We start from the raw sequence: 14,581 nt of genomic DNA on the forward strand, positions 1-14,581 counted from the left end.
TTTGTTGCTTAACTCCCCAATGCATGTTGAAAGCAACAACCAACCAATACGCGTCAAAGACGAATCAGAAACCCGTCTGATGGCAAAGTGTTTTGATTTCGAATCAGTACTCGACGACTACTCTACACGATTCTCTTCTTTTTCTTTTTTTTAATTTCCAATATTACATGCTTTATTTCATTCTAAACATTTACTGAAACTAGTCAAAACTTTGAATTTTTGAAATACTAAGGCTTTTCTACCTCAGAAATAGATTATCGTAGCTAAATTTTGCAAAACTTTTAGGAATTGTTGGTCCTCAAAACTCTTTAACTTCGTTCTTTATTTGGCTTTTAAAACTTTTTTGGATACAAACGTCTTTTGTGAACGAAAAACGCGAGTCTGGCGCAAATACAAAATTTCAATCCGGGTATCTATGACGAGTTTATTTAGAGGAGAACATCACTTTTCAAGCCTTTTACTATTGCAGCATGTAAGAACGCATCACACTATCTTACAATGGATTTGAAATAATGCCTTTGATTTACTCTCTACCATTTATGGTATCATTTGAAACAAGCGAAATTAAACTTTATGACTTAAAATGATTAAATGTAAATCGGCTTTAGCATCTTTTATATTTAAAATAATATGCAACAAGAAACTGCACGCGATGTCGTGTAAAGTAAACCCCCACTCGTTTATAAATAAAACATTGCCGGAAAACGTCATGTTGTGTGTGTGTAATAAAGTATTTGGTTAAATAAAAAGTGAGTGTCTAGCAAACCAAATATCATATTATTCCCTAATAGAAAGGCTGAATAACATTTAACGAAATTGGAGGACGGACAATGTTATTGTAGCATGTGATTATACCACACACGACTTGAGTTGAGATACAAAAATGGGGATATACATAGGCCATTACGAAAACATCAACAGCAATTCACCAATCGTTATGAAAGCAAATAACTATTAAACAAAGAAAGACAAAATGGCAAAATCCAAATTGGAAGTGTTTGTCATTATTAATAGCAATGTCCAAACTATTTTCTTCCAGTCCATTCGAAATAACTTTAAAATAATCAGTGTGCATCACTTCTTTAAATTATTTCTTCACAAACCGAAAATTCATAATAATAAACATGTACAATTTGGATTTTGTCATTTTGTCTTTTTTTGCTATAAGTTATTCGCTTTCATATTGATTAGAATTATAACACAATGCTGACCACTCTATCCATATTTTTGACAATCTTACCAAATTTGACCTTTTTTGTTTTTGGTCACATATTTCTGTCAATATAATGAAATCGTATGCGACTGCCATACAAGTGAAAGGTTTAGCTAGTTATGAAACCAGGTTTTTACCTAAAAGTTTCTATATTAGAAAATATCTGTACTAAGTCAGGGATGTAACAGTTGTTCTGTTTGAGCTTTTGATTATGCTATTTGTACTTTTCGATCGGAATTTTGAATTTTCCTCTGAGTTCGGTATATTTACTTTTTACCGTTTATACTATAAACTTACCATCGTCCATGATAGCGGTTGTTACATCTTTTCCTGTATATCCCATTGCCCATGCTATTTCTACATTCAAATCAAGCCCTGGTTTACCACCAGACTGACCAACATTTTTCTGAAATAAACATATGAATATATTTAAGGGACCATCATCATAGAGTTATATCCATTGAAGTGCGCAAGTGAAAAGCAACATAAATGATTCATGTATGTTCAATAGTGCTGTCAAGGTAAGCTGCCGTATTAGACCGTATAGCTCAATTCTGTTTTACTTTTACCAAGACCTTTATAAAAGAACAAATTTTGAAGGGCAAGGTAAGTAAAAATTATTCATACACGCATGCGCAAATGTAATGCACCAGGTAACTGTAATGTAAATTCACCATAAGTTTTCCCAAGGAATTTTCGATTTTAATACCCAGCTTTGTTTTACATCGTTCAGGTAATTTTTAAAGAACTAAGGAATTTGATAAAACTCATAAAAGGATGATGCTGTTAAAATCAAGTTTTTTAGTTCACCATTTAAGACCTACCAGACAATGCCTAGATAAAGACTTGTTGCTTTGATGTTTTATATATTTCGAAATTTTAGTCAGGTGTTTATTTTTAAATACGAACTTGCAAATACAATAATCAAACATCGTTGCTTTGATCTAAGGGAAGGTCAGAATGACGGATAGAGAACAAAAAGTTGAAAAATAAGGTTAAAACAAATTTGACTCCCAAAAAACCCCGCAAATTTTATATATTATAAAATTGAGAATGGAAAATGGGAATGTATCAAAGAGACAACAACCCGACCATAGAAAAAAAAAACAACGGAAGGTCATCAACAGGTCTTCAATGTAACGAGAAATTCCAGCACCCGGAGGTGTCCTTCAGCTGGCCCCTAAAAAATATATACTAGTTCAGTGATAATGAAAGCCATACTAATTTCCAAATTGTACACAAGAAACTAAAATTAAAATAATACAACACTAACAAAGACCAGAGGCTCCTGACTTGGGACAGGCGCAAAAATGCGACGGGGTTAAACATGTTTATGAGATCTCAACCCTCCCCCTATTGAATTTTTGCAGTATGTAGATGACTTAATGTATAAAATGCCTTGTCAATTTTTAAAAGCGTTGAAAAACTAGAGTAGACGTTATCATACACTTTTGAATTATTTCATATTCCTTTAATCTTGTGACCTTTTATAGCTTACTTTACAGTGACCTGTAGTCTTTGACATTCTTGTCCTATGGTCTTAATGGATATTAGTTTCATTGGCAATCATACTACATTTCCCAATTTGTATATTGCAAGACATTCTATTCTATATCATAAATATTTTAGGCCTTTTTTGTAACAAGGATCTATATTATGTCATACTAAGTAAGTCAAATCGAATGAGAAGACGGAAATTAAATCAAAGTCTACAGAAAGGTTTTTACAAGATAATCAGTGACTCGTAAAACGCAGTAAACACTAAAGTCGAATGGTTATCAAGCCAACATGAAAAGAAATAATTTGATTACTTGACGGTTGGAAGCCAAGAAACTTGATATTACAAGACTTTGCTTCTCGTATAAGTGTATATAATTGACATATGAAACAGTATTGATGATTTTCTACAATTACCATACAACATTGACCAATTTATTTCTATGGCTAAAAACCTTTAAGTTACTTTAAAAGGTCTTGTGATATTTCATTTAGAAATGATTTTCGATTAGTCATTGCTTCGATAGCAGTTTTCTTTATGAAATTTTGCCACTTAAGAAATTGGTATCTTAGGCTCAATAAAGAAGTTGTGTTAGTTTTCATTTGGTTTGTTTATCGTTCATTTTTGTATTTTAGTATTTGTAAAAATCAGAAGTTTCTTTAAAAGGTCTTATGATATTTCATTTAGAAATGTTCTTCGATCAGCTATTGCTTTGACACCAGTTTCCATTATCCCTTTTAGAAAATTGTGTTTGTTTTTCGGTTGTGTTTTATCATTTACTTTTGCATTTTATGGTAATTGACGTTTATTTAGTATTTGTAATCCGAGTTGTTTATATGGACAAGGCTAAGTCCATTGATTTCTATCTACATAGATTGAATAACCCATACCATTCCTCTTTGTGTCTTTTAATGAACCTTTCACACTCAATTGTTGATTAGTACTAGATAAGATAATTGGCAATGGTGATCATCGCTTAGGGGGCCGATTTGATTGATTTTTCTTTTTGAACTGATAATAGAACGGTTTTATGGAGAGGAAGTTGCAATCTATACTTTCTTGCCGATTGTCACTCCTAAATACGCAACCAGAAGGCTGTACATAACAAAGTGACAGAATAAACACCGTATTTCATCTTTGATATGATAGCCTGCGCGAATCTTGAAAAGGGCAGAACAATTTAATTACAACAATTTAATTCAATTTTAGAATTTGCAGATGCTTAAGGGCCAAAATCAACATTTGATGAAATAATTGATAGTATTAGTAAACTGTAAAATGTACTGCCCGCAAATTCATTTGCATAACTGATCTCACCTTCAAGGCCTCTTCAAGGAGAATAAACGGGGATAACCTTTTTTTACCGGAGTTTAAACGTAGGAGTACAATTTTTACAAGTGACTAAGGCTAGAACATCAATTCCAAATAGGCTTGACTTAACACAAAGTTATTTTGTAACCTCTCGTATATCAATTATGTAGATGCTTTCGCGTGCATTATGGAATTAATCAATGATCGGTACACATTTTTCATCGTACATTTCCACTAACAACAATAAACGCAACATGTACTAATGACAATTCGCGTGAACCGGAAGACATATTGCAACAATCGAAAAAAACTTTAAAGTAAAGTTACTATCTACGTCATAGTTCGCAAATCTTCACATGCTACTCAATACTATTTTTATCACAAAAACATTAACATTAAATGCGGAAAGCAATTAATAATTCAATAAGTCTTGAGTGTTAGTATTCTAAAAACAAGTGTTTGGTGTCATTTAAAGTAGTGACTTCGTGACACGATAAAATACGACACGAAACGTTATCAAGACACTCGACTTTATTGCTGCCAATTAAAAAGAAACCCACAAGTTGATGTGTTGAAAATAATGTTTTAATGATATAAAACCCACACCGTATAGCAAGCTATCAAAGACCTAGAAATGAAAATTTAAAACAATGCAAACGAGAAAACTGATTTTTGTACAAGACAATTTTAAAACAGACAATAAATACCATATAATGCAACAAATGAAAACCGCTTAACTAAAGGCTGCTGACTTGGTTCAGGCATTACTCTAATGAAGAATGCATAATATTAAAAAAGAAGTCCAATTGACACAGAAATTAATATGTTACCACCCTAATCCCAACATTGGTCAGGTTTGCAGCAGAGCACAAGAAACCAAATACATCACAATAAATGAATGGTAAAGGAGATATATTATATATGTATATTTTTCAGACTACATATTTTAAACGATGGTATGGTACATATGCTACTGCTTCTGGATAGTGCTTGTTTGGTCGTTTTTGAAGACATATCAGTTGCTTATAATATTTCTAGAAGAAATCCCTTTTTTTAGTATATAGGTTGAATTTGGGAATCATATAAAATTATGCATACATATTCAACACCATCTGGGATATAATCATAACTCGCAGTTGTGTATATCAAAATATGGTCTTATAACAGGCGTGGATACATAATTTGATGTTAGGAGTGAATACTTCTGTAAATTAGGAGTAAGAGGACCATATTTTGACCTCCAAAAAAATTGGTGTTGTTTGTCCTATTTTTTTTTATTTTTTAGGGAGGACGAATGTGGCAGTCTTACATAAGCCAGAGTATTAAACCCCGGACTTTATAAAAGTGTAAGATACTTCTTTATATTAGTAAAAAAAGGTTTATACGTAAACCTTAAAAGTACAATTAAAAAATAAGAACATGATATTGGGATTATCTTACGGTACTTCAGTGCACCATTTCCAAATGGCCAATAGTATACTACCAGTATAATATTGTTCAACGAATTCTACTTGTTTTCCCGTATGATCTAGTTTTATTTAAAAAATAATTTAAAATGATTTTTCTAAGCTTGCAATAATGTTTGATAATCGGTTTGAAATTTGAGACGTATTCAAAGGATATTCACGTCTATATGTTTGTACAAATTGTATGTCATTCTGCGCTGTTGTTAAGAACAATTTGACAGTCTAGCTTTTTGTTTCCAATTTTAACTAAATTGTTTATCCATTTTTTATAACATAGTGTGTTTATTGATCTGGTTCTCTTTTCCTTTTAATTTGTTCTTTAAGTATTTAATCCTAGATAGAGTTGCAATTATATTGCAATCCGGCCTAGAGCTGCAATTATGTTGAATCCGGCCTACGCATTTTAAATTTCATTTCCATTGAAGTTTATGAAATACAAAGTAATTATTTTCCAATTAATTCAAAAGTCTTCTTCGATTTTAACTCTCTAAGTAATGACAGTTAAACAGATTTACACGTTGTTATGGTACTATACAGTCCATTGTTTTGTAACATTCTACCGATATTGCTTTTTTACTCTGAAATAAAGGCGTTAACAAAACTGGTCATGTGTAGGCTGACATCGACTGCAAAACCTATAGTTCAACAAACACCACGATTTTTACACTATCGTGATCTTTTAAATCAGAAAATCTCCAAATTCATAAGTTTGTTTTGTCACACGTAGGACAGAGCTGTCACAATGCTTACTGGTGAAGCTCGCAAGCTGTAACTGCAATGTTTTGCATATAATACTATTACCTATTATATATATATGCCTGACAATATGCGTATGTTTTTTTTAATGTTGTTAATGAACGACTTTTATAAATTTAATTTCTCAATTCTTCATTTTACCCGCAAAAGATTATAATATATGTACAATTTCCGTCAATGGCTTTGTTTATTTCCGCCACCAGCTTAGTTCTTCTCAATGGTTAAAAAAAGAAAAAAAACTTGCATTCATTTGAACACAAAACATTCTTAGTTTTTTTGTCGTAACTCTTGTTGCCATCAGTCTGTTCAGTGTCATTGAGGATGATAAATTGACCAAGAGAGCAGACCATAATCCGTTTATAGCACGACTATGGAATCTTATTCGACAATTTAAGTATGATAGATGATTATTATTACGTGATCTCACTGAAAACCATTTGTCAAGCATTTACAAAAGTCAACCGTGAAGAAAAATGCTTTAGAGTTGCTTAAGAAAAACAATTTTTTTCCATACCACATGGGAAATAAAAACCAGTAATTTTTATTGGAGTCTTAGGAAACTGGCGTGAGACGGAAAAGCATTAGACATGAAACATTATAAAAGTCATTGTTTGGGATGTAAGGGTTTAATTTTGACAACTTTAGATAGATACGTACCGTACTGAACTGTTTAGGTTAAAACAAAACAAAAAGACAAGAGGTTACAGAATAAAAAGAGATGATAAGAAAAAAAAGCCAAAAGATACAAAAGGGACATTCAAACTCGTTATTCAAATATACACTTATTTGAACTTTGGTGGTAGGTTATCTCATTGACAATCATATTAAACATCTCCTTGCGTTCATATTGACAATGTGATGGCAAATAAGCGAAAAGCAACAGGTAAAAAACTTAAAACTGCACAACACGAACCGGATGAAAAAAAACTGAGCGGTTTCAGGGGCTCAAGAAGGTAGGATTTCGGTATTGTGCCATATAAATATACACCCATCATATAGTCAATTTTGTTCATACACCTTTATATTACAAAAAGGAACAAAGATTTTTCATAGTATTACTAACTTACCAAATACCATTCTTTTTGAAATAAAGGATCCTGAGGTTCTGCATAGCTATAAGATTTTGAATAGTCCAATAATTTGGCTGACTCGGGGTCCTTTAAACGTATTTCTGATACTGGTACCCCTCTTATCTTAGGCTGAAATCCTCGTTTTGCTCGTCTAAAACCAGTTTGCTGTATCGCTCTTTTTACCTTAAAAGAAAAAGGTATATCAATTTATAACAACCATCCTATTTAAAGTACAAAAAAAGCATTGTTTTGTGCTCAAAGAGTCTGATGTGATAAATCTGTTTGTCGTCTGCAAAGGACTGTCACGTGCTTGTTTAAAAGATGGACTTCACAGAACATGAATTATAAAAGCAACAATGACATAAATCGGGATCGTTTTAATAGTCACGGAAATAGTTTTTGTTTTCTAAGAATCTAATTTCCTTTCCACAAAACCGTAGACGGTGTCTTTCGTAAGATTTAGAAAAAAATAGAACAAACGACCAGTAAACTAAAGAGTTTTATTACCTTATTATATATATTTAAAGAATTTGTGGTATGAGTGGTATGAGACATGCTTTCAAAAGTCTTATTTCGCACAATGGACAAAATCAGACACGTAATTACAAAGCAGCTTTACTATAAAAGACAAACGTGCTATAAATTAACAGGAATGACGTACTAAAGTTTGTACATTATGCGATACATCAAACAATAACATGGAATTGTTTCATTTGACGACAAGATTTATTCGTTTTTCAAGAAGGATCGTGTTTAATTAAGATCTGACAAAATATTTAATTCCAAAAAGCAATCCATTCTCACAAATCTTAGTACCAAAGTTTTATAAGCTATCTGTTACAAAATATTTATTTCCAAAAAGCAATCCATTCTCACAAATCTAAGTATACCAATGTTTATAAGCTATCTGTTTCTTCTATCATTCGTAACAATTTAGAAATGAAAAACGACATAAGGTTTATTTGCATAGTACATTTACGTATTTAGATAACTGTAAATAAGGTAAAAAGTCATCTATTGAACGTCATTGTAATAGAACAGACGTAAATAGTTATAATGTGATAATAGATAAATGGAATAAAAAAAAATAACGAACGTTCTTTGTAAATCAGATCACAATATATAATTGTCTGTTTATCAGAAATATAGAAATCCTACACATGATAAACAAGACAGAATACAAGATTAATATCCAATTATATATAGATATATTGAATGTGATAGGCTAGCCGATGGTCTTCATCAAAAATGTTAAAGTTATACACCGCGATAAGAAATGCCGTTGAAAGTGAATCGTTACGATAAACATGAAGTTCTCGCTATACAAGCAAAACGTTGGGTGTATCTGGAAATTGATAATGAATTCTTAATATACTAAAATTCACTTATTATTCCTTTGTAGCCGTAGATTATGTTTTCTGTTTTGAATTAATAAAAATGCAATGTGGTTTCATTGAACATTAAAAAAAAAACCTAATAGAACGAAGGAGTACCTTTATGATTTTAAAGATATAGGAAGATGTGGTGTGAGTGCCAATGAGACAACTCTTAATATTTAGGACAAAATTTAGGTTTCTGAAAACATTAAACAGTTTCATGAATTGCGATTATTTTTTTTTAATTAAAACATTGGAAATACTAAAAGAAAACATACGAAATTATGACAGGAACTTACTAACAGATGGTAATCAGAAATAAGAAAAAAAGTGAGGCCAAGGACAGTAAATGACCATCAGATTATTTTGGTAAATAGTTAACGATCTACTCTCGAAGTTTTCATCATGCTGTACTGTCAAAGAAAATATTTCAAAATTGTAAAAAAAACAAAAAAACATTTGAATATGAAAATTTACTTACCATAGGATGAGCTTTTAGTTTACGTGTGTGAATTATACTTCTGCGGGATCGTATATGTGGTACAGCTGAGTGTGAAAAGTGGAACTCTCGTTGAGAACCTAACATCTGAAAAAGAAAAGAGAATATGAACAATATTAAAATCAACTTTCCTGAAACACAATAAAATGTCTCCATAAATAAAATGTGATGGAATCTACATATGTAACTGGCAAATTACTTTATTAGTATTCTGATAACAAGCGTTTTACATAAAATACGAATAACAGATGTATAATGTTCAATCCGGCAGTATCTATAATGTTAGATTTCGAGTAATTTATCTAATGTCTGGTGGTTTGTTGTTTTTCTGATATATTTTTTTCGTTGTGTTGTCCTCCCTTCGTCAGGTTTATTTTGCTTTACCGCCTCTGTGGCTTTTTTCAATGATTTTGTTGTGTATATATCTTGTAACAGTTAACTAACAAGACTGAACCTTTTTCTTACACATATTCAGAAGGAACTGTATAAAAATGTTCACAGGCAATACTTTATTTTTTTTAAATAGGGAGATGTGGTACGATTGCCAATGAGACAATTATCCACCAGCCGAGACCATATGACGAGTATGAACACGACTAAACGGCCATGCACCACCTTCAACAATGAGCAATTCAATAATTAAGAGTAAGGAAACGTATGTTAAATTGACAATGGAAATTGGGCATGTGTCAAAGAGACAACAACTAGACCATAGAACAGTCAACAGCAAAAGGTCACCTTAGGTCTTCAATGCATCGAAAAATTCCCGCACCCGGAGGCGTCCCTCAGCTGAACCCTAAACAAATATATATATTAGTTCACTCGCCATACTAAATTCCAAATTATATGTGTATATCTGATTCAAATTATCACATCTATATCTGAATGATTGCTGTTGTTGACGCTTACAATACAGCTTATATAAGGAACGAACACGTCTGCTGAAAATCATCGGAGAATCCAGGAATGGCAATTTAATGTTTTATTTCAATTGAGCGATCACGTTATTTGGCCCGATACATATAAAATGCTGAACTCATTAACGCAAAATGTGTATTTACGTATATTACTTTGTTATCAATTCCATTTTCAGAGATCTCCGGAGGCTTGTAGATAGATTATATTTGATCTTAGAAATTATGGCAATAGTTAACTTGTTTACTGCTTATTTTCAAATAGCATTCGTATTACTATGGTGTCAACGGTTATCAATATTTTAAAGTAGAAATAGCCGACGTGTATGCGTATCATTTCCAAATGGCAGGAACCTCTTCAATCTTTCACCATTTGAATAAGATAATCGAAAGTGTCTAATACAGATTTATCCCAGCATCAAGTCTTACTGAGATTTCTTACTGCGATTTATGAATAGAAATTGCCCTTAAGAAATAACCAAGCATACTTAAAATCAACGGAGCTAACCAAAAATACATTGATTATAATACTCCGGTTTTGTTTTCAGTAGGGGAATTGTCGTCAATCTACGGATTTATTTTCCTTTTCTTAATTGAGTTATGTGATTGATAGTGTTTAGAATCGATCAGTAGATGGATATGCTTAATGTCGTAGAAATATCACTTAACATTTTCAAGTATTGAAAAGAAAAGAAAAATCAATAAAGTAATAAAATCTGAAGTGTTACAAGAATTATTGCATCGATACACGGATCTATAAGAAAACATTGTGTAATATTGCAAAACGCAAGATTTTGTTGTCTTCTGAATTCTCAAATATCGAAGAGACAAACCATTTGTAACAATTTTTCAGTTTATAACAGGGATCGCTTGTAAAAGCGAAGTGAGTTTTAATAATGGTAGCTAGAATATCAAATATTTAATATATTTTATGTTTAGTAAATGCATCTTCATTTGTTATTGATGAGTTAATTTCGTAAATCAAGATCAACTAGATGTACACGATTTGTTTACCATACTTTTGACCTCAACTGATCCATAGAGTTGAATATACATCAATGACTAGTAAAGTTACGTAGAAGCAACTATTTGCCGTTGCACAATCAAAGAATTGTACGTTGTTGCATTGGTTTTGTTTGATATTTGTGTTTCACAACGTTTTTGAAAATACACTTTTTCTTTAAATTTACCCAGAATGATTAGTTTTTAAAATTGTAATTGCTATCTGTCTTTTATCTTTAGTTTCGATATAGATCGTTGTTAAAATGAGATCAAGACTAAGCCTTGCTATTGATTATGTGCTTGTTGTTATCTTTTTCTCGATATATTTTTTTTCTTTATAACACCATTTGTATGGTATCTTGCCGATGTGTTCTCATCGTCAAGGTTTCTCAATTTGTCTTCATAATGCCATCTGTTCAGACCGTGTTCCAATATTTACAGTGTAAATTAAAACCATAATTTCAACTTTGCTCTCGATTCCAGGAAATAGAAGGTCTTCCTGTATTTTCCCCCGTCACAACAGAAAACGTTTAACCTCCAAGGCCACAATTGTAAAAACTATGCAAACTTTTTCAATAAACTGACAATTAAAAGCAAAATTAAAGCCAGTTGTAGTAATGATTCTGAACGTGAATTTAGCGTATATTTTTAAAGATTCTCCACAATAAAATATGTCTGGTTCTTTTTTTTCGATTACTGTACGGTTTTGTAGACTTCTATATTTTTTTATAAATGTGTTCTGACAGTTAACTTTTGCATAAAAACATGGTATCAAAGTGTGAAATACTGGTCCACAGTTTTTCATAAGAATCGTCAGTGGCACTTAAATTAAATTCATTGGTGGAAGCCCAACAAAAGAAAACCAGATGTTATGCATGGCAAACAAACTTTCTTTTTGTATTTGTGGACTAAGTAATATTCCGACAAAAGCCTGTTTTCAAAGGTTTAGCAGTGATATTGAAATACTTTCCTGTATATAGCAGTTGCCAACACGATTATATTTTGAATATTCCGTGGTTAACCTTGTCTGTGTTTGGTCATTAAAATAAATTAACCGATGTTATTGGCGATTATCAAGATTAATTGCAAGGTTAATGTAAAAATAAATGTATCCTGTATACAAGTTAAGAAACTCATCAATGATTTAGAATCTTTCACGTTTTGGGGTCAATGTAAATAAATATTTTGTGCAGGCTAATCAAACATACATATTGCATACATTTCTTTAGAAGTCAAGTGTCTAGAAATGAATGCAAGACTGTTGCATACGAATTCATTTCTTTCAGTATTAGTCATACGTGTACTCTCAAGCCATATATACAGATTGTTAAACAAATATCTTTGAGACTGGTAGTAGCAACAACCAACAACAGAAACAAAACTATAATCCTAACAATTACATTTAGTATTTTATTGGAACATGGACATTTGTTTTGATTTGAGTAGTTCTCTGAACATTAACCCACCCCCTCATTATTTATTTTTGCTTTGGATAAAATCAGATCATATCAAAATAGAAATTCGCTATTATTGTTCTGTATCAGAAAATTACATTTACATATCGTTATCTTTGTAAGTATAAATAATTGTAGAAACATAAATGTGTTATTTGCTCGCAGACGACATATCGTTGAAGGTTTGTTTTCTTGTTGCATGTAGGAAATTAGTTTGTTCAGTGATGGCTACATTTACTTTTTCACAGCTCCCCAGGAAATTAGAAAGAATATTTCACTACGATATCATCACTACAATCGATTTTCACTTTCAAAAAGCAATTTGTGAAACGATTTTAGTTTAGTGTTAAGTGCTGATTTAAATTTTTGTTATAGGAAAAATAACACGACAAACTAGCAATTTTGTAAATAAATCTTGAAAATCATTTTTAGACTTCAACATTTCAAACAGAGAATTTCATTTTACGATAGTGTGGGTTATTAAAATAATGTGCAGGTTAGATTAAAGGTTTTCTATATAATTGTTACACACTGAAAAAGAGGCTGTGGCTGCCATTAAAAAAACTGCAGAATAAGAACGCACGATAGACAGATCAGATAGGAATAGACTATGGGTATCAATTTAGTGTGTTAACTGTCTCAATCTCAAATGTGCCCGTTCAATGTGATTCAATTTTCTCTATATAGATTTAAAACACACTGGAGAAAAAAGGGGGCACTAATTAGCCTGACAGTCATCTTAGTTGACAAAAGATATGACTTCTTTGAACATGTGGAAAACTATTTTAAAACATTTGTCTTTATATTTACTAGAAATATGTTTAAAAATATCATACTACATCTGATATTTATTTTTTTGCAAAAGAATTCTTACGACTCAGCATCGGGTATTTAACCTGTTTCCCAATCGTAATTCACAATTGAGTATAAATATATCAAACACGGAAGCTACTTTTTCAACTGTCTGTCAACAATGGACCGGCATTGATGTTCTTAAATTCTAAGTTGGCAACCAAAGCACCTTTTTTAGAATATACATGTAATAACACGAATCAAAATGTCATATTACATTTAACAGTTTTCTTTTTTAATTGAGTTATATAGATTTCTGGAACTAATTCACATGATAAATCTGGTGCGATCTGTATTAATTTCGTGTCCGTCTATCAAAATTGCCATAAATCATGTAGGAGGGGTGCACATTAGTAATCATCAATATTTATTAGAGATTTTATCACGATTAAGCAAACAATGATAAATACCAATTATGGTCAGTATGGAAAATAAGTCGATTATGCCAAGCCTTATTGGTATTTTTGTGAAAACCACAACACAAATTGCTATCTGCCCTGACACTATATTATTACTTCTCTTCTAAGCCATTACGAATAGTTCTATACATTTAAAAAAGGATCGAAAACAGTCAACTCGAAGATCGAGCAAATTTAATTTAAATTGCTCAAATTTTCAATTTTATCAAACATTCGTTTTCCTCCCACGTCATGGCTATTCTGTTTACACGATTCTGCCATTATCAAATGATTCTTCTGTGACATGCGGTTACAATTATCTTATCTGTAAAAGCTTGCCATTTCCTAATGATGACTTGTTTTAATCTTATTTAAAGAGAAAAGACTATTTAATAGCCTATATACAAATATAAAACTAATTAAAAAAAAATCAGAGAAAATATTTTTTTTACAGATAATTTCAAATTATGATTATCGTAATCGGATCAGTGGGTGTTTCTTGTCTGTCGTGCTTACGTATTGTTTTCTCAAATTGTCTTCAAGTTAGTTCGTAATGTGATTTTGTTGAAAATGAATGATAAGCTATTTTAAATGAGTTTAATGTCCAAATGTAACATATGGTTTTTTTTAATCTTGAAAACCCCCACCTAAATATATTAAATAATCTATCACGTGGTATAAAGATATTGACAAATATACTGCCAACAAATGTTGTTAATATAATCATGTACATAGAAAATGTTTCAGAAAAAGGGAGAAGGTTTGGTACCAT

General features: G+C 31.4%; 1 protein-coding gene across 1 annotated transcript in view; it reads right to left on the reverse strand.

The window, feature by feature from the left end:
• The window catches only part of LOC134711428 (neuroendocrine convertase 2-like), a 33,376-nt gene that overhangs the window by 16,104 nt on the left and 2,691 nt on the right, over positions 1–14,581 (reverse strand). The window contains exons 2-4 of the mRNA XM_063571998.1: positions 9,172–9,276; positions 7,312–7,497; positions 1,511–1,619 (exon numbers count right to left, since the gene is read on the reverse strand). Coding sequence (XP_063428068.1) covers positions 1,511–1,619; positions 7,312–7,497; positions 9,172–9,276 — 400 coding nt within the window. The remainder of the gene's footprint in view (positions 1–1,510; positions 1,620–7,311; positions 7,498–9,171; positions 9,277–14,581) is intronic.

Source organism: Mytilus trossulus, chromosome 3 (genome assembly GCF_036588685.1).
Source record: "Mytilus trossulus isolate FHL-02 chromosome 3, PNRI_Mtr1.1.1.hap1, whole genome shotgun sequence".
Taxonomy (NCBI): Eukaryota; Metazoa; Mollusca; class Bivalvia; order Mytilida; family Mytilidae; genus Mytilus; species Mytilus trossulus.